Source organism: Aythya marila (genome assembly GCF_965140915.1).
Source record: "Aythya marila genome assembly, chromosome: 6".
NCBI lineage: Eukaryota > Metazoa > Chordata > Aves > Anseriformes > Anatidae > Aythya > Aythya marila.
This window is the reverse complement of record NC_139047.1, coordinates 35,020,630-35,042,243: the sequence shown is the minus strand read 5'-3', so window position 1 is coordinate 35,042,243 and position 21,614 is coordinate 35,020,630. Positions and strand designations below refer to the sequence as shown.

Below are 21,614 nucleotides of genomic sequence, written 5' to 3'. Positions count from 1 at the left end.
CAAAGGATCATTAATCTTTTTGTTAAGTCACATCATTTTCCTGCTAACAATAAAAATGCTTTGTTATAATTCATACTATAGTGAATGAACATTGCCTCTATTACATTAATTAATGGTTGAGTTCCCCTTCTTCCAAAACAAACTAAAAGAAAAATCAGTAAATAAATGATTTCTAATGAAGCCTTTTTGTATTATTTCCCTTCCACTATCAAAATTATATCTGGTTAAATGGTTTACAAAGGAAATAAACATTGCATTTGCTTTATCAGATGAGATCAACATGCCAGTTTAGCTTTTATATTTATATATTTTTTTACATAACTGTGTGAAAATTCAGTTTAGGAAATAGGGTTCTGAGATTTCGAATAGCTAGCTACTGTTTTTTCTTCAAGTTTTTCATAATTTATTTACCATTGCATATAAGTTATATGCAATAGACAGAAAATTTAATTTGACTCACCTAGTGAACAATGAGTTCACATCCCCAGTGCTCAGATCTAGCATGGAATTAGAAAGAAAAGCTTTATTTTTTTCCCCACAACGAACAAAAAATAGGATTAATAAATGTTTGTGTTCTTCCTAACACTAAACTGTACCCATAGGAGAGGTTTGGAGTTTGGTGTCTGGTCTGATCAGAAGAAACTCACACTAAAACTTGTAGGTGTTAGAACTGGGATAGCGAGAGTGGCAGAAAGAGACGTGGGTCAAGCCAGAAAGGCTACAGGATGCATTGTCACTATACTAACAGGTTTGTGTATCATTTATATGAATTAGTCTTTTCTAAGAAAAATTATAAATAAATAAAAATATAGAAAAGTAGGGCTAAGAGGCAGTGATCTCACCAATCATGGGCACAGGTGATGGAGTGATGAAGTGAGACTTCAGGCAAAGGGACTGACTTACCAGAATATCCTTTCTTGCAACACATCTTAACTTTTTGAGTTAAACAAATTGAGATCTTTAGAATTGGAATAGTTCAGGCAGGTCTACTTCAATATCTAAATCCTTAAACAGCTACTGAGAATTTTGCACATGTGGAGGAGTCCCAGAGCAGAATCAAGCCTCCTGTGTGTTGAATTTCCACCAGTACATTTATCTGCTAGAATGTAGGTGAGGGCTTGCAGAGAGAGAGAGAGAGAGAAGAAAAGGTAGTAGCAACCAGAGGAAAGTGCAATCAGGCAGTCCTCCTCAATTAGCTAAGGTTTTTGTCCCAGTTAAAGCAGTGTACTTTTTTACTGGTGTTGAAAACCTGAATATGCAAGGTGCTTCTAGAGCTGGGCTAAGCAGCCCATGTCCACACTGGATGAATTAGAGCCAAGTGGCTCACAACTGCATTGCATCATATCCTTCAGATGAGTACCAAAGACATTTTGCAAGAGCTCTCCTCCTCCTCCGTCTAACTTGACCGTAACGATTTCTCCTCTGTCATTATATTAGGCTCTTTGCTTTTATATGCCTTCTGAAAAGACAAGAATATTTCCTCAAAATTGCCCCTTTGGCAGCTTCCAACTTGCATTGCCCAGAGGAGGAACATATTCTGGAGTTTGTTACTTGAACGCAACTTGAGCATAACATGAATTAATTTCCGAAATACATTGGTTCAATGACAACAACACCCATCCAGCAGACAGAAGCAGAAGACAGCTACCAAATTGTAAGACTAGCTTTAATAGATCTATTTTAGACTTAAAAAACAAAGCAGCCAATTCAACTTTAAGGAAGACATATGATTTTGAAAAAAAAATATTAATTCATGTTATACTGTTTTCATGGCTTCAGAAAAATAATATTTTCCAGCTGTACTGGCAACAACACAAGCAGAAAGTGTCAGATTTCATCTTTTATTTATTTTTATTGTTTCATCCTTCATCTTTGCTACAACCCTCACCTTTCCAAAAAAAAGTAAGGCATGAAAAGGTGCTCTTTAAAGCTGATTTTATAGCAAGCAATATTGGTTTATCAAGAACATACAGAAAAAAAGGGGGGGGGGGGGGGGTTATCACCTGACATGGAAAAAATAGCTTATTGTTTGTGACTTCTGCCAAAGAGAGCACCTTTGTGGCCACCCATCACTCCAATGAGATATGGCAGGTTTGATCAGGCCTTGAGAGCCTTTCACAATAGGGCTTTGTCAAACCTGTCCCTTTGCTGCCCACAGTGTCATACATTTACCAAAATCCCCTTTTGTTGCCCACATTCAGGTTCATAGGCTCAAACTCTGCAGTAACTAGCACTGAAGGGATACATGCCATTATTGCTTGCGCAATGTAGCTGTCACATCTCCGAAGACTAAGATCAGTGGTGTTTCCTTGGGGCACAATAAAGAGGTACTGCAAATTTCACTTTGTAGTAACTACAGGCTACAGAAATTGCATTAGCTGCATTAGATGGAGTCATAGAAATATTCAGGAAGGTTAGCGGGATATGGTAGATGTCACATTTATACTACGATAAAAAATCACTTTGCTAACTTACAGTGTTTTCTGCTTTGGTAACACCCTATATTAAGGTGTCATTTATAAATAATTTATTATTATTTATTAATGTATAAGCCACTTTATAGGATGGTAGATAACAACTTAAATTCATGTATTAAAGATGCACATACATGGTTTAATACAATTTACATCTCACAATATCCTTTGCAACAGATTCTCATCGCATCATCTGTTAAGCATTTATTACTAATGCATTTTATAACATACTTTATAATACATTATTTGAGGAAGTAGCTGCATTTAGTGATCATTTTCATAAATAAGAATAAAGCATTTATAAATGGCACCTTAATTTAAAGTGTTACCTTCGCATTACTGGATAGTCACTCACCATTTGTCTCACTTTGCAATTATTCTCAAAATGCACCTCTTAATAAAGGACATTCCAAGTCCTATTTCTTCTCATACCCTACATCTGATTAAAAGTTTATCAAGGCATTTTCCTTTAGCTGCTTTCCAGTCTTTGAAGGTTGCCAGCTCAGCTGGAACTTGCCTTATTTTAACAGTAAAGTTTTTATACTGAAGTAAAAGTTGCAAAGAAGCTGACTGTATTGGATGGTTGATTGCCTACCAGGTTGGCCAGTGCTGGCTGTTTGGATTCTTTGTAGAATTCCATTTTCCGAGCAGTAAGGACAATCCAGGACGTGGACCAGTTTTTCCTTTAAAAGAAATAAAAAATATATACATTAGCAAGGTAGAAGATACTCCATGTGTAGACTAGTTTTTAATTATTTCATGTCAGAAACAAAAGTGATCTAAACTCAATGTCAGCAACAATTTTCCACCAATACTGATGGAGTTACACTATCCTAATTACAGTGTGAACGTGGCCTAAGAACAAAGCTTGAAGGCCTTCTTTCCCCTCATTTAAAGCCTCTAGTTCCCCTATTTTAAAGCCTCTCTGTTCTCCTTTTCCACCAAGATGCCTTAACTACAGCAAAACAGTGGGATTATTCACACATGCTTAATGTTCACATATGCTTAGAGTACTCCAATAGCTGCTACCCTTCTGGTAACTAGTATTTAAAATGGAACCAAGAAGGAAAAACTAAAGATAATATAATTTCTATCCGACTATAGAGAGCTCAAAAAAGGGTCTATTCTGGAAGTTCCCAAATAGCTTCTCCTTTCTCAGAACAACAACAAAAATACAGGAGAAAAAAAAAAAAAAAAAAAAAAGAACAATTCCAGAGAGATTTAAGTTTTCATAAAACATCAGAAGTTCACAGTATAACCTTAAAGCACTGGCAAACTGGAGGGGCCAGGGAGAAGAAACCAAAATACACACAGATACGTGAAACAATGTGCTCCTGCACTGAAGAACATAACAATCAACTCAGAAGGAAACGATAATATAGATATTACACATAATGTGGTGTTTCAAATCACCACATAAACAAATGGATCTGGTCTAATAGAAAAGAAAAAAATTGATACTTTCATCTAAAAATATTTGACTGATTTTGGGATCATAGCATTTGATAGTTACAAAAATGTTCATAACCCCAGTTTAATTTCTTTATGTAAATGCAAATCACAAATCTGAACATTTTGGAACAGACCTGAACATGTGTGTAACAAACAGGCTGCTTCACACATAAGTTGTGGTTCCTTAAAAGGAGGGAGCTGCCTATAAGGACTCCGTGGGCGCACGGAGCTGTTAGAAACCCTTTTTCCTCATTCTTCTCTCTTTCCTAACTCTTTGAGCTTTCACTATATAAGTATCCCTAAGCAACTCAAACACATTCATTTTTAATTCTAGCAAAACCTGGCTTTGTTAAGTTTAAAAGCCTGCCAGTCTTATTTGGGATGCTCACTTCCAGACCCACCTCAAAGCTCCACTGAACTCAATATCCCATCAAACCACGTATCAGGCATAATATTAGGCTGCTTGTCTTTTAATGACCTTCCTATTTAACATGAAGAAGCATAACCAATGCTACAGATGAAGTCCTGATAACACTGACATTAGCAGAAGAACTTGTGCTCACCTCAGTGTGAGCACACTCAAATCATCCCTTAAAATACAGCCAACAAGTGGCAACAGTAGGGAAAAACAAAAACAAAAAACACCTCAGTGAAAGAAATAAATGAGTTTGAAGAAAATAGGATAGCAGTTTTAATGCTATGTTAATGGAGACAAAAATAAAGAGACAGAGCGAAAGAGGCAAAGAGTATAATTTTAGAAAAGTGTCTGACCAGAACTGGGAAAACTCCTCCAGTGTTTTTCAGTCACTGACATTTTCAGCTAAATTTACTGTAACTGTAAAGCTGTATCCTTAGTTAAGGTGAACTATGTTTGTATCTAAGGATTGTGCATGTTGGCACTGAGAACAATTCAACTTCAGCTAATTGGTTTTCACAGTATCCTTGTGAAATGAGTGCTGTAGCTAATGATCACCATCAAGTTGGGGAGTACCAGCTGCCTATTGGTAAGCACAGCCTCGGTTCTTTAATCCCCACCCCAAGGTCTCTTCACTGATAGAGATCTAAGTGGCCAAGCATGCCATGTGCTGCTTTATACAGATTTTCCTATGAGTTGGATATCCTAGTTAAATATGGATTACTAAAGGATTTAAAATCCTTAGTACAGAGCTTAGATTCAGTACCCAACTTACACCAAATGCTTAACTTAGGCTATGGAGAGGAAGGTTTCAAGGCCACCACTCCTTCTACTAGACAGAACACTGCTTGCTCCAGCTATTTGTGGGGCAGGTTTTTCTAGCTGAGAAATAAAAACCAACAACTGTTTTGAGGCCCCAGACTTGCATGCAAACTTCTTAAAAGATTTAAGTTTCTGATCAAACTGGGAAGTTTGCCAAAACATTAAAAGATTTCACATCAACCTAGATCCCATTCAAGAACAACACAGCTCTACGTATGGTTTTGAAATAAGGAGTTAACAATAAAGAACTAAAAAGTCAGTGGTAGGCATGCTAAGTGAGGAGCAGAGTGCAGCCCCTGCCTCCAGCTGCTCTGACCCAGCCCTGCTCCTGCTATGCCCCAGCCATGTGGCTGGGACCCGGGGCCTCTACCTCCTGGGCAGGGGGATGTGGCTGCTGCTTTCCCCTTTGCAGGCACAAGTATTGGGGCTGAGCATGTATCTATCCCTGAGACACACAGAGACAGGACACTGACATGCCGCCACACACGATGGCACAGCCAAGGGCCCTGTACCCACCTCACAGGTCTCCCACTTGCATGCTGGCCCAGCCTGAAGTTTGCTGCAGATGCAGTGATCACAGGCTTGTCTTCCCTTATGCACACTGCATTCACAAGTCCCCCTGCGCCCCTAACATGGACCCCCCGTCCTCCTCATGCCCCAGCGCAGGCAGTTCTTAGGACCCCACTGGCTCCAGTATCTGGCACATGCCCCTCAGAAATCCACACCCTGGCCTGGCACCAGTATCTGGCACCTACTTCATTCACACCAGTCCCCACCAGCAGCTGGTGCCCCGGGCTGAAAGTCTGTAGGACTCCTTCAGATCCAAATAGCTACTGCCCCTCCAGCTACTGACATTGGGACCCCACTGGCTCCAGCAGCTGGCACCCATTTCACTCTCTCTCACACACACAGGTCATGCCAGGAGCTGGCACATAGTCCTTCTGCATGCATACACATGGAAGAGTGAGTTGAGAAAACATTTAATGAGAAAATATAAGAAGGTCAGACAGACAGTGATGATCAGCCACAGAGCTTGGCCAGAGAAGCATACTGGCTGGACATGTTTGACATGCGACCAGCCCTTTTTATTTATTTATTTTTTTATTTTTTCCTCCCTAGAATTGTATGTAGCATCACAGAACATCCCAAGTTGGAACGGAACCACAAGGATCGCCGCATGCATCTACCTATCTCCCCCCCCCCCCCCCCCCCCCCCCCTTTTTATTTTCCTTCTGTTCTTCCTTTTCCTATATGCTCCCGTGGGTTTACAGAGCTCTGCATTTTCTTGTACCCTCCCAGGCTGGGGCCTCTTGGTTCACATCTTGTTGGCTATGGGCTCCACCTAGATCTTGCTGCAAGTGGCACCTGTAGTTTGATGACCCCTCAATCAGCGTGACTTCCTTGTTTCAGCATTTTGTTTATTTCTTTTATCATAAAAAATCCCAAGACTTGGGCATCCTGCTTGAATCAACACTCCAAGATGCAATTTCTTACCTAATCAATTATTATAAATGAATAAATGACCTTTTTTTTTTTTTTCCTTCCCTCCTCCCCCCCCATCATTGTCTTTTAAGTTAAAAGTACTCAACCAGACAACATTATTGGAATAAATATGCCCTCATCAGACTTGGTTCCCATCAGGACCTCCCTTTCTTATTACCCCTAGTTGCATTGGAAAAGGTCCTTGACCTTGATCTTACAGGAGCAAACACTCCTTCTACATAATCTTACAAAGTATTTTATTATTTTATTATTTTTTTTTAATTGTTGGGTAAGATTTTTTTATCTAAGCTTCATTCTGAATCTTAAGGGATGAATACTCTAATTCCATCAGGGTTAAGGAAATTAAGAGAGTACTAAGAAAATGCATCTGAATTCACCACAGTATCTGTAAGAAGATTTTTTTCTCTAAACTCATGTTCTCTGGTCCTTTTAAACTACAGTTGTTACACTTAAAAAATGACATTTTGAAATCAAATCAGATTGTATGAGCTTGTCCATACAGTCATTAATTAGATCTAAAAGAAACAAACAAAAATGCCATAGTGTATTGGTTTCTGTACAGGTGGGAACACCGTATTTCATGGGATACATGCAGTGACCTAAAGTTAAGTTCTGTAGAAAAGTCCATTCACAACATTTTAGTTTTTGCCATGTGGCAGCAAGATTGATCAAGAAGTCACTTCCAGTCAATGAACAGCAAGTTTAGGTAAGTGAAAAAAGGAGCCAGATAAAACGTGCATGAAGTAGATAAGTCACTGCTATCCATGCATGGTCTGTATAAATACTAGTATTCAGAGAAGACTCAGCTGGAAACAACAAGCACATTGCATGAATCCATCTATTACTGTGACATTAAAATTATTGTTGAAACAGAGTCAGACAGCTCCTGAAATATGAAATCCAACCATGCAGATACTGAAACACATCCAACACGAGAGCTGCTGGTGCATTTGCATTCTGTCAAACGAACACCTGATGGCAGCACATTATAGCTTCACTGGTACTCACAATTTCTCAGGCTATTCAAAAATATAAGACCGTTCAGTACTATTTAAAAGCGCAAGTAGCCGAGCTAGGCTGCCTCTTCCCTGTGCCCACAGTGTTCAAGGGAAAGCCATAGGGATGCTTTGCACTCAAGTTCCCCATATGCACTGGCTCTTGCCAGGAAGATGAAACCCCTTCCCAGTCTGGGCACATTCACAGATCATGCGCAGCCTATGCGGACCCTGCTGAAGCTTTGCCCAAGATGGGAACAGAGTAATACTGGCTTCAATGCCTTTTCCAAACATCCAAGTGACACCAGTCTCTGATGCACTGCCAGCTGCAGGGTACCCAGCTATAGAAGATTCAGCCAACTGTGGACAATGTTCTAGTTTCAAGTGAAACGCTGGTCTAGGTTACAGACTATTTTTTCAATTTACTTATTTTTCCTAGGTTCCATACTGTTTAGTGCTATATAGGTATGAAAACTTATTTCTCCAGGCAGAACACTTAATGTTTCACATTATTCTCTCACTCCCATTGGTAATGAACAGTACCCATCACATCATTGCTTCCACTTTACAGGTACCTAGACTCAGAAAATGATAGCAAATCCTTCCATAAATGGTTAATATTCACATTGCTTTCAGCAGAAATAGTGTTAAAAGCGAGTAAATGCTGACTGCTTTTGATAATCTTGCTTATGCACCCCTGTAGCATCACCACAAGGCAGGTTCCTATCCTTGACCCCTCAAGCACACACTCAGGACCTAAAATTTTCCCACTGGAAAATATATTAGTTTGTGTGGTGCCCTATGGCTGTCCCTGATGTGCATATAACATATAATATAGAGGCTAACATTAACACGTGCTCATTGCCTGCAATCAGCCTGTTAGCTGCTGTTGCTTGCTTTCTGGGACTGTAAATTCCAAAAGCTTGTTTCAGTATTAATCATACATTGGATTAATACTGAAACAGTGTCATTTAAGCTATAAGCTGCTATCATATCTATACATGCTTAGTGGATATGTGTTTACAATGGATAAGTTCTGTAACATTCACATATAGTACCTTAATTTCTTGCCACCATCTGCTATTTTAGCTTTTAGAAGATATCCTTCTTTCTCCACTACCTGCAAGAAAATAAACCAACATATCATTTATTCAGGCGAATGTATACATTTAGTCAGTACATACGTAAGAGTCTGCACCTGGCTAATCTAGTATGGGGACATTTTATCATGAATTCTTAGTTTAGTCACCTATTTTTTCTGTAGCAGTCAGTTCTTTTGAGAATATGCAAACAACATTTAAAGTCAATTAGTATGCATAATTAACCTGGAAAAAAGCCCATAATAATACTCTATTTGTTGAGTTAGCAGAAACTTATATTAATGCAAGTAAAGTTTCTAGCTATAAGTAAAAAATAAATTAATTTAAAATGTATTTTAAGTAAATTATGTCATTTCATATATTGAGTTGCAGGAGTTCATGTTTCCTTAATAGCTATGAAGGGCACGCTGCATTTTTGTAAAAACCTCTTGATCCTTATAGTCTAAAGAGAATCCTGGTTAGGGGTAACCAATGTTAGAGCAACACCAAATCTGTGTATAACAGGAAAAGTCACATTGCCTTCGTAGGTGCCACATTTTGCTTTGAGTCAATACTAAATCAAGGCTCATGCAAGATGCTAGAAGGCATCGTGCTTTTAAGTGGTGCTGTCTTTCAGATGAGCTATGGTATTGAGGCTCTCACCCCTCGCAGCCCTTAAAGGTCACACTTCACTGGAGTGTGTGCATCCGTGTGCGGGGAAAACTTGTCTTCAAGTTTCCAGCTGAACTAAATGATCTCATGCTATAATGCAGAAAACCAAATTGAGTGGTTTGTCAATTCTCGGCATACAATCTGAAACTGGAATTATAAACAAAGGAAAGCACAGCTGTGATGTGCATTTTCCAAAATACATCCAGAAAGGCAAAGCCCCTAGCTATTACCTACACAAAGCAGTATGTAATATTGGCAATCTGATATCACCTTCGTAGATCCCCTACTCTGCTGCTGCTGTTTCTGAAACCTGCCCCCTTTGCTGTGATGTCAAAACAGGATACAGACTCTGCTGATATACATGAGGCTGCAGCACCAGATTGTACGCTATCAATGTTACATTTGAGTTTTGGAATACTAGAAGTGAATCCTAGGCTTGCTCTTTGTTTTTGTTTCTTCTTTTCAATTTATGGCCCTCTGAAGTCCTGTACAGACTTTTCTTAGGCCGGCAGGAATAAGGGACGCTAGGTCAGACTCATGGTTCTGTGTGATCTGTAGAAACATTCCTTATGAAGCTGTGATATAGGATTTGGGGAGATACTATGTAAATTTGTATCAAGAAAGAAAAAAAGGGGGTCTTCAACTAGCCCCACTGACCAGGCATTAGATCATCATGTCTCAGTACCTACGGAAGTCCCAGTTGTGTCAGTAAAGGAAAAATAGAACTCATGTTTTGAAACACCTCAGTGTTTCAAAAAGCACAATCATGATTCAGGGTGGGCATGTTTTCCCTGAAACACTGCTGAGTCAGTACCTCACTGGGACATTAGTAATTCCACATCAATTTTGTCACAATATGATTTCGCAACAATTTCAATAGACTTTTTGTCACTTGCAAAGCTATTAAATGGCAATAAAATATTTTGACATGCAACGCAAGGATTCTTAAGTCAAACATACCTGTTATTTTAGTTATATGAAATAGCAAGTGTCATATGTTTAACTATTGCCATAGATTTTGTCTGTTACTTCTATGTAAAATATAATGAAATATATACTGTGTACTTATCTGTTTGTACCTTTGATGAGGTCTGTGGACAATTATTTAGGTGACATTCTCAGATGTGCACACAGGGATTAGTGTGTGCATTTTCTATAATTTGTACTTATCTCATGCAAATTACTGTCATGCATATCATTGCCATAGAAAACCCAGGAACTATATAGGGATTATTGTGCAGAGTCATGGCACTATTTATCTAGTGATGGATGGGTGAATTATTAGAGCTAAAATAAGACTTAATCCCCAACTCCACCTACATTTTTATTATTTTTTATTATTATTTTAAATCAAACTTACTTTACATCTTTGGAAATTTTTCTTTCCTTTCTAACCCTTCATTTTCATAGCATAAAACTGGTGTTTAGCCAGGGCCAGGGATGCCAAATAACATATGAGAAAGGTTATTCTTTTAATATTTCTATCCATCTGGAAACAGAAATTGGGAGGAGCATTGGCTAACCATTCAAGCTGTTGATTGCTTCTCTGAATCAGACCCAAAAATCTCATCCTTTCAAAGTTTACCAACACCCTTCCCAGACTGTTATTTTAACCAATCCAAAACTAAAGGCAAATGTGATTTTCAACATTGGATTTGAATTACCTCTATTCTCACATTTTGGAAAGTTAAAAATTGGATATGTTTCCAGATGAAAATGTTGCTGTTTAGTCACATTTTCCTCAAGAATATCAAATCCAGTAACAAATGTTGGGCATATAAAATATCCTGCTTTAAATTTTGTACCTCAGATCCATCCTTTGTTCTAAATTAAACAGCTCAAAACTGAAGAGCTAGAAATACAAGATATTCATGAGACCTCTCAGGTTAAACAAAGTAACTTTACGTATATTGGTTTTATTGAACTAGCATAGGTGCTGTCTCTAAGAAAATAAGGGTCTTAATTTTTTTGATAATGTACACAGAGTTCTCTGTAATTAGCATACAGTGGAATTATATATATGGAATATATGGAATTATAAAACAACTTTATCACTAAGACAAATAAAAAGATTTCAAGGATGGCCCCAATATTTATATAAACTCTGTTTGGGAAGCTATATTTTCCTTGTTCAACATCTGTTAATAGCCCTTTTTCTGTAGTACAGATTTTCTAGGAAATACTTCCAAGACAAGTGAGGATCTACTTTCAATCCTTCTGCAAAGGGATGATATTAGATTAAAAAGAATACCAAATATATCTTAATGATATTCTTCGTTGTTTCTGTCTCAATAAATATCATCATTTGTTGTTAAGCTGTTGCCCCTCCTGCACCTTATCTACATATGGAAGGTTAAGAAAATGACCCCAAACGCCCTGCCCTGAAAGAATTAGAATAAAAATAAGGAAATGGAATATATTTATATAATTTACTATTTAGAAAAAATATTAGAGTATGTATATGTAAATATTTGAGTTTCTATTTAAGTAAAATAAAACAACACTCACATGTACTAACAGCATTAGGAACAATGTAAAAAATAGTAATTATCACTAAATCACATACAGGTTCCATAGTTTTCTTAATTAGAGGAATGGCAAGCTTATGAAGCTATGTAATCCTGAAAAGTTCATATAAGTACTTTTTTGATTAACCTGTATTTGAATATTTTAATAGTATTAATAAATAAAACAGTATCCTTCTACACTATTCCCCCTAAATTCTTAGTGTCATTAATATTGTGTTAAATGTAATGCTCACTTTTATTTATAAGGTTTAATATTAGTGTTAAAAACAGCTTCATACGGACAAAGACATGCTCACATTCCTTTATACTGAGTATTAATACTGATGAAATATCAATCTACTACAACCAAGTTAACAGCAAAGTCAAGCCATACAAATTGCTTTGTATCTTCTAATTTTTTTCTTTTTATTGATTAATCAAAGTCCCTCAAATCCCTTAACATCTTGAGGCATCCAAAGACTCATGTATTTATTCTTTAGTAATGCGTGTGTAACATTTACATTAAAAACATTTAAAATAACAAGAGTGATTTATTAGTTGGATAGAGCAATTGCTTACCGTGTGGTCCTGTGTACTAATGATGTCTGCAAGTGTTAAGTTATGTTGGGAATGATTTCTTCTGTGACGATTTACCTAATAAATAAATAAATAAATAAAAATTAAGAAAGCAAGGATTTATTTTCCAAGAGGATTCAAATAGATACAGGTTAAGATGGACCAATGAATATAATTACTGGTGCATGTACTGGATGCAGTTTTGGAAAGTTGGCTTTTTTTAGTACTGCTTTTCTGTGAAAACTTTTCTGTGAAATATTTTCTGTGTTCCCTTAAGTCCTGGAGGATATCAGAAATACACAGCAACTAAACCCTAAAGATCTAAATGGGCTTCTTTCTGATGCGACATTAGCAAATTAAGCTAAAACTTAACCAATAGATAAAAATCTTTTGAAATTAGGACTTCTTAAAAGTACATCAAGAATCTCAACACCTGTGTAAATGGTTAGATGTTTTTATACCCATTTTACAGAAAAGAGAAAGATACTTATAACTTTAATACCATCAAACAAGTTACTAAAGAAATTAGAGACAAATGCATGGATAAGCACCAAATATATCTGTTATGCTTTGATGCCTGTAAAGACTATTCCTAAACACTCCATGACTGGGAGGCTGCAGAAATATTGGGTTCTGATTCTATAACTGTTCCCAAGGGCTAAGTCCTCGATTTCCTCAAGTTCCCTCTTTTCCAAGAAAAACCTAGGTTAGTTATCTGTGACTCAACTCTATAAAATCATTAGATTCTATTATACTATTAAGATTAAATAAAAGATATATCACAAATCAAGGGTTTTGCAGAACTGAACAGCATTTTACAAATATACAGGAAAGAATACCAAAAAATATATGCATACCAAAAAGGCGGGTATATTTTTTTTTCAAAACTATTACTGTTTAAATTTGGTGTTACTCAAGAATACAATATTTTGGGGTCTAGATTCTGTAAAATTCAGTGATGCTCTCATCTTTTAACTGAGGTCAAAAAGCAAACAACAAAATATGGTTTTGACTAGTTTTCACTGTATTCATCATAATGCATTCTCTTTTTCTCTATTAAAACAGAGTTAACTGAGAGTCATAATGTATTCTGTTTATATTTAACTGTCTGAATATAGAAAATGTTCTTAATTAATCCAGAGGGCCACGCTCAAAAAACAGTTAAACATATTATGATCCCATATTTTTTCTCCACACATTGCTTTCATGTTTATTTGTAAGCACTAACATTTTTAAGCCTTGAAATCTATATCCTAGATATTGCTCCACTCTCCTAGTCAGAGCTAATGAGCTTAATGAATTACCAGTTCTAAATTTAATACAAACATTTCAAAGAAAGAGATAAAACATTCTTCACAATTCAAAAGTTTCTCTGACCTATTTATGAAGAATATCACTTAACAATTTCATTAAGGGTGAGTAACAGCTGGTGACATGGCTGTGTCCTAAAGTGTTTTTCTCTCTTAATATTCTGCATCTTAAGCAATCGAGCTTTCATAAGAAATACTTTAGTTAGTGGCAGTACCTCCTTTGGGGAGAAAAAAAATGTCAGACCACATTTTCTGTATTTTGCAATCTTGTTTTCAGGAGTGTCATGTTCCTGTTTTATTAGCATGTAGGGTAAACAAGAATGATTTGCTGATGCTATTGAGAGAACTTTTAAGATTACAGTCTTTCCATTTAGATTTTGGATGGAACTTAATATTAATGCAAGCAGAGGCATGTATATAAATTCAAAATAAATTAATTCAATTTATCTTTTTCTTTATCTTTACTATCCAACAACTCAAAGTCCTATGGTGCACAAGACATATAACTAAACTATTCAGGTCTAGATCATAGGAAACGTTTCTTACCCAGATCGCCCACTCTTATTATTCTTTAACATACAGCAGAGCAGATTGCCCAATGATGTTTTCTGAAATATATTCTTCACTCATCCAAATTAAATAACAAGACACACTACTACTCCACAGCATCTATTTTAACATTTAGTTGCTATCTCCAGGAATTGTACTTGTCTACTGGGGGCCCTGTGCATCTTTGTGAAGCGTACAGCACTGATCAGAGCTTTTGGTCTGGTCTTAGATTCAGCGTTCAGAGCATTAGCAAAAGAAATGCTCACATTTGATACATGCTGGAAATAATACCGGAGGCACTAAACCCATCCATGACCAAGTGAAGAAGGGAGATAGTAAAATGCACTGTTTTAGTAGCACTAGTTATTCATAGTAGTATAATAAAAAGACAATAGAAAGATTTCCAGGAAATACAAATGTAGAGAAAAAAAAAAAAAAAAAAAAGATTAAATTCCAGGTATAGATGACATTATGTGCCAACCTCTTTGGTTTGCAAAGCAGAAACTTTAAGGAAAACTTCATATGTACAATAAGAATAGGCCTCTTACCTGATCATTTAATGCGATACTTTTGCGATTTTTCTAGAGTGGGGAATATTTCCCTTACAGTACATAAATGAAAGAAATTCCTTTGTAACCCAGGAGTAAGTAATGTAATTTCATGCAAGAAAGTCCTGAAGCTCCTACTGAAACAACCAAATGCCACAGCTACATAAGCCAATCCATACACAATCCATAAGCTATATAAGCTCTCTTGAAAAAAGATAAATATGTATATGTATATATATATATATATATATATATATGGATAAAAAGTGGAATTAATGGAAGCAAAGAAATTCTTACTCATTTCTACCAGCCTCTTAGTTTAGGAATGAAAGTTTTGAAAAACTGAATCAAAACAGCTTGAAAAAAATCAACAAAATTCTTTAATAAGATGGATTTTATAAAATTAAATCAGGCCTTACACAAATTTGTTCATAAATATATTCACAGATACTACTGAATGAGATATCTGTATCACTTGTTTTATGCAAATAGTCAGTCCAATTTTAAAATGTTCTTAGCCAGAGAGCCTGGGTAACAGTACTCACATTTCTCCATAACTCTTCAGTTTTCCTTTATTTTTGAAAAAAAAAAAAAAAAGAAGTAACAATTTTCAGTGGTATATTTTTGAGTTACTCAAATATTCAAAGGAAAGCCTGGATTGATTTCATTCTTTCCTGCAGTTTTTAATAAGTAGACTATAAAGGAGATGTTTTGACAATTTTTTTCCCTATATATCTCCATTCGATTACCCTAATAAACTGAAGCAAAACGTAAATAACAAGTGTCACAAGTCCTCTACCTCACCTCCCAGGGTATGATGAAAGGCAGAGATTTACAGGAGAAGTTCGTGAGATCCCTTTTTGGGAAAGGCAGCTTATCAGCAGTTTTCTGATTTGATGAACATTCTTCAGTCAGCAACAATGTCACCTGCAGCATTAAAAATCCACTCTGCGAGCGCTTGCAAGTCTGTGGGCAAGTCTGGTTTTGTTAAATTCAGCCTCAGCAGCCCCCCCCTTCACTTAGCTAAAGGGTATCCATCTCCTACCAGAGTTATTCCAGCATCTAAGCATTAATCCGTCATCATACTTCCTACAAAGGCAAAGCCTCCATTACATATGCCTGGTATTCCAGTGAGAAGGGACAACCATCTGACAACTGCTATTTTAACATTAATGAAGTAATATACCATAACCTGATGTCCAATTTCATTTCTGTGTTCCCATTTGTTCTTTAAATTCTCCCTCTTTTTTTGGGAATTCGTCACCACTAACTCATTTCTAGTCCCTTCAAATAGTGCGGTGTTGATTTAAAGAAAGACTTAGAGGACTGATTTGGATTTTATTTCCCATTACAAGCATATTTCTGACCTAATTCATCTAGTCACTGAGAAGCAGCATACTTCTTTCTGATTTTAACCAAACCTAACAAAACCAACCGACATTTCTCAAAAGGTCCAGGCAGACTGCTGCCATGCAATCTATAGACAGTGGATTATTTCCTGAAACATCACTCTGAGTTCACTTTTATCCCTAAATAATTAAGGTAATTGTAAGACCTTCCTAGGTGGCTTCCAAGGTTAGTGAATAAATTATTAGCCATAGATTATATACCCACAAATCAACCTGTCAACTCAGAAAACCATAGTTTTCTCAGTCACCTGGTGCAGCAGAGCTCTGCTTTGGATGAGGAACTCTGGGATGACATGTGGTTGTCTCCATTAGCTGCCCTACTTCTCCATCAAGAAGAAGGTTCTCATGGAAGTCTTTGTCAGAATTCTACCAAAAATCACCACTTTGACCTTTCTTCTTAGGGGTCTAACTATTGTTTTGTTTCATCCTACCCACACTGCAATCACCCACCATGGAGATACTTTTACAAATACCCCAAAAAAGAGAGAAAGCCCCTACTGTCAAGAACTTGCTCCTGCATGTTTGCTCAGCTCTGGACTTAATCCAGCAAAGCACTCTCCAATGCACTTAAGTGTTTCTCTGGATCAGGGCCAGAACACTCAATTCTTTATAGGATCGAACTTACTGGTGGCAGCTTGAAAGTTTGCAATAAAAGTACAAACTAGTCACATAAACTTTTGTGAAAACCATTCCCTCAACAGAGAAGGAGGGGTGATACCTGATTTAGTGATGCCTGTGGTCATTTCATTCCTTGTCACTCTGATATGGCAGTGACAGCTCATAATTGTTTAGATAGAGAAACTTAAAAATCTATTATAGCATTTCTTAATAGCCCCATCTCTTGAAAGACACCTTGACTATGGCAACAGAAAGGAAAACCTTGTAACATTTCACTCACTGCTGTGCTCCAAGCGATTTGCTTTAAAGAGCCAGTCTTAAGCAGTATGGCAAGTCCATCATCTACAGAAATTATTTGGAAACACCTCTGATATGGTAAAGTTACTCTTATGCTCTGAAAGGCATTGAGAAAACACCATGAGGCTTCCCACTCAGAGGCTTCCCACTCCTTTGTCATCTCAGCAATCGACTAGAGTTTTTGGCCCATCCTAAAGAAAAGGAGGAAGTCAGGAAGCAGCGGGGACAATCCCCTTCCCACCTGGCTCTCAGTGCCTTGCAGCCATGCAGTAGTTCTGTGGAAGACTCCATTCAGACCCAGGGGAAGCTCCCCGTGTCCCAGCAGCTCCTTGCCTACAGCTGCGGCCACCGGTGCTCCTGGCTTGCTCCGGAGCCCTCCCACCACTGTCCACCAGAGGCTGACTTTAGAGCCACTATAGGAATTTTTCTTGTTACTTGTCCAAAGAGATTTCTTCAGAAGAAAAAGTAGTTGAGACTACAAGGCAGTATAACACAATGTTAGCATGCTCTGCTTTTTTTTTTTTTTTTTTTTTTTTTTCTCCCCTGAGGCTTGCAGGGAGATAGAGGCATAAAGTGCAGTTTCAGTCCTGTCCCCACCAGCCTTCTTTCCTCTCCCTCCCCACCCCCAAGTCCCCGAAATCTCATTACTACGCAGGTGACCGAATGCTTTCCTCAGAAATAGGAACTTGCATGGATGGAGCCTTTGTGCGCTGGCTACAGACCAGATAATCTCTCTATGCATCATTTAATAAGAAAACCACTTCACAGTCCTTACAGGCTTGAGTTTGTTACATATGACATGCTCTCAGCAGAATCTGCAGACTGAAGTCAGTGGGGAAAAAAAAAAAAAGAAAAAGAAAAAGCAGGATTGTGTTGCATTCCCTCTGCATGTCTCCCTTTGAGCACACTGCCCTCTATATTCAGTTCAGATCTCCAGAGTCCGTGAAAATAATGATAATGGTTTTGCTTCCCTTGACCTCTTGCTCTCTTATAAATCAGAATCCTATAGACCTTTCCCACAGCGTGAGGGTCCTCCTTCCTACTGCAGCCTGTGAAGGTAGGTATTTTATATCAAGGCAATTTAATCACGTGGGAGTGCTCTCTGGCTTCAGAAGTCACTGTAGACAAGCGTCACAGTGCTTTTCCTGGGGAAACATCTCAATTTATTCAGAGGCTTCATTCATGAAATAAGAGAAAAATCATTATTCAGATTATGGTTTAAATTTCAGCTGGTGTTAGGATGAACTTCATGATCAGAGAATAAATTATGATTTTTGATTACAAAGCATGGTCTGTTTGAAGCTATATAACCTACTTTCCCCAAATTTCTGGAGGAATATTCCAAATTTGGGACACCCCATTAGGGCTGATATTTTAACTCCAAGGGTGAGCCTGCAGGAGGCACTAGGTATTTTTCTCCATTAATGGCTTGCCGTCTCCTAGGAGCAGATTTTCCCTAAAGTGGGAGCCCTTTTGTTCCTCTCTAGCTACTCAAATGGACTTTGAAATTTGTCCAATTGATCCTTGCTTTGAGGGAGTCCCAGCTGATGTCGTTGGCTTCATTTGTAGCCTTTTCAGGAGTAGGAGATCTGCCAAAATCATATCTGGAAGAGGAGACAGCTACAAAAGGTTCTTACCACCCATATAAGTTAGAGAAATCCTAAGGCTGCTCTAAACTTGACTGCAGATTGCTCAGATTCATGTACCTGGGGATCAAAGCCTGACAAAGGGACCAACAGCTGCAGTGCATCTAATCCTAAGGTTTTCCTACTGGAAATCAGACTGGAACCTGGCATCAAAGCTTCAATATGCTTTAATTGTATTAAATACAATAGTCATTGATTCAAGAAAAGAGCATTTAAAAGCAAAGCTTTTTATACATTTGCACTAGCCTTTTCTGTTACAGCCTATAATATGTAACAAATACAGCAACGTGCACACTGTGACAGCATTCATCCAGCCACACACAAAATATATATTATGAAATATATTGATAAGTTTCCTATTCATATTTTTCTATTCATAATGTAGTTGTTACTTTTGGTCCTCCATTTTATTAGAATATATTAATCTTAACTACTGCAGGTGCTTTGCTAAAATTACAGATGATAGAGGAAATAAGGAGTGAAAACAGCAGGAGCAAAAATGCAATAGACATCAGTATTTCAGTGTTCTTTGCCTCTGACATTTGCATCTGCAAAAATGTGTTCTTTGATGTTATGTCCATAAAAGGTAAAAGTCAAAGTTAATACAGGCAGAGAAAAATGATAGATTATCTTTTCACATCCCCTTTAGATCTTAGAAAAATAAAGACAGCAAATGTGGGAACTTGGCTAAGACAGCAACTGTGTCAACAACTCTGACCTGAAACTGCACCCCAGAATAGTATTCTCAGGGCAGAGGTGCAAGCAAAAAATCATTACAGCTTGCTAATGTAAGTGTGCAAAAACAACCAGAAGAATTGCTTTTACAAAATCACATCCAGCACATACATTACAAACAAAATGCACTCAAAAGCTCAGTCTCTCCTGAAAGGACCGTCTCAACAGAAAGAGCATAATTAACATTGATGTCACACTCCTGTAAGTCATCAGTTACTATATTCCATATGAATGCCTTTGTATAAAATTCTGCTAATATTCCTAGACAAATGCACAGTCCTGGCTAGTAGGCTCTACTTCAGTGCTTGTCTTTATCCTGCCTGCCTAATTCTTTCTCTCAGATTTAAACAAGCCAAAAACTCACCTTATGCTACTGCAGAAGCAATTTTTATTTTTGAAGGTTAATCCAACTCAGCAGGATTTAGGGATGGCACTTTTGCTTGGTCGTAGGCATGTTGGCTCAGGCCAGACAGCTGTTTGGACATTCTCCACTGGGAATCTTGCCCTCAACACCCACAGTTGATGCACATACATGGTCTACTGGCTGCCTACTTCCATGCCCATCTGTTCACATGGCATGGTGCCCACTCACAAGTTCGCTGGATCCTTGCCCTTAGTGTGTAGATGCCAGGCAATGATGGGCTTAGATGGGCAGCCTGCAAAATACTGAAAGTGATCATTTTTTTCCTGTAGGAAGTCCTTCCTCTGCGATAGCACTGAAGCATGGACACCACATGCTACCCTACACTTAATAACACCTGTGGACGTATATGTGCCAGAAGTAGGAAGGCTGGGGTGGGGGGAGAAATGTACTGAGGGGGAATAGGGGGGTAAAGGAAGGAAAAAAAAAAAAAAGAATGATGCAATGAAATTGCATGGATTCCTGTCTAAGAATTGTTCTACATTGCAAATGGCAGTGAAAGGATATCTGAGTTAACTTGAAACAAACTGGTTCAAGCATCAGAGGAGCATAGCCATGGCCACAGGAGCCATAGCACAGCCCATTTTACACTGCTTCCAATACCAACTTAGTTTAAATCTACTTTGGGCACCACATGCCCCAGTAGCTACAGTACATAAACATCTGAGAAGGGTCATAATGAAAGCAGGGAAAGCTGAATCAGACCTGTCTAAAGTTGTTCATCAATGCACATTCCATATATACTCTACAATATAAAACATTCTGCAGGAGACATTGAGTTAAGATGAATAGTTAAAAAGTAATTTTAATGAAGATCCATTTTAATTTGTGTCACTGTCCTGACAAATAACTGAGTAAACCCTTCTTGATATCAAGGCACTATTTTAATAAAAATTAGTAGCAATGAAAAGTTTGCCTTTGTTTTGGGGGCAGGGGAAGGTCCAAAAGCCAACCTTCTTGGTTGTTTTAGGACAAAATAGTAATATTAAAATTAGAATATCTTTTTCTTCCCTAAGTTTGATTAACAGTAAATCAACACTTAACAATTTTATTACTTTAAATAGTAAGCTGCCTAACAAATTAATATTTTTGTTAATTGTCCTAAAGGAATACACTTTATTAACATATTACTTGAAGTTTATTTGAATAACCTTTAAGTACTTGTAAATCCCATGTAGTTTTTATAGAATATTTATACCTGCCCTTCTAGGACTGTAGGAGAGTCATCAGAAAAGTTGCATACTATAGTTACTGGTCTTTTACTAGATAACTGAAACTTTCAAAAGGAAGAAGAACATCAAAGAGATGCAAGCAGCAAATATTTCCAATGGATCCTTCCAGGACTCCCAGTTTCTGCCAACACTGGCGAGCAAACTATCACACTTACAAACACTCATGGAAAATTAATAAAATGAGTTGCAATACCAATGAAACATATTCACAGAAATATTATAACAAGTGCTTTTTTCATTTATTATTTTTTCCCTTGTTCTCCTTCCCCCTTGCAGGGTGTACCCCAACACTGCTTTAACGATTTCAAATGCTTGCTAGCAGGCTGAAAAGAGATATAAAAGCAATGGCATGGC

The 21,614-nt window shown here is 37.5% G+C and overlaps 1 protein-coding gene across 4 annotated transcripts in view; it reads right to left on the bottom strand.

Annotated features, from left to right (window-relative positions):
- ARHGAP15 (Rho GTPase activating protein 15) overlaps window positions 1-21,614 on the bottom strand; it is a 332,136-nt gene that overhangs the window by 271,459 nt on the left and 39,063 nt on the right. For all 4 annotated transcript variants that reach the window (XM_082763341.1, XM_082763342.1, XM_082763340.1 and 1 more), the window contains 3 exons: window positions 12,499-12,573; window positions 8,720-8,781; window positions 3,070-3,157 (listed from right to left, as the gene is read on the bottom strand). In XM_082763341.1, the coding sequence (XP_082619467.1) occupies window positions 3,070-3,157; window positions 8,720-8,781; window positions 12,499-12,573 (225 nt within the window). The remainder of the gene's footprint in view (window positions 1-3,069; window positions 3,158-8,719; window positions 8,782-12,498; window positions 12,574-21,614) is intronic.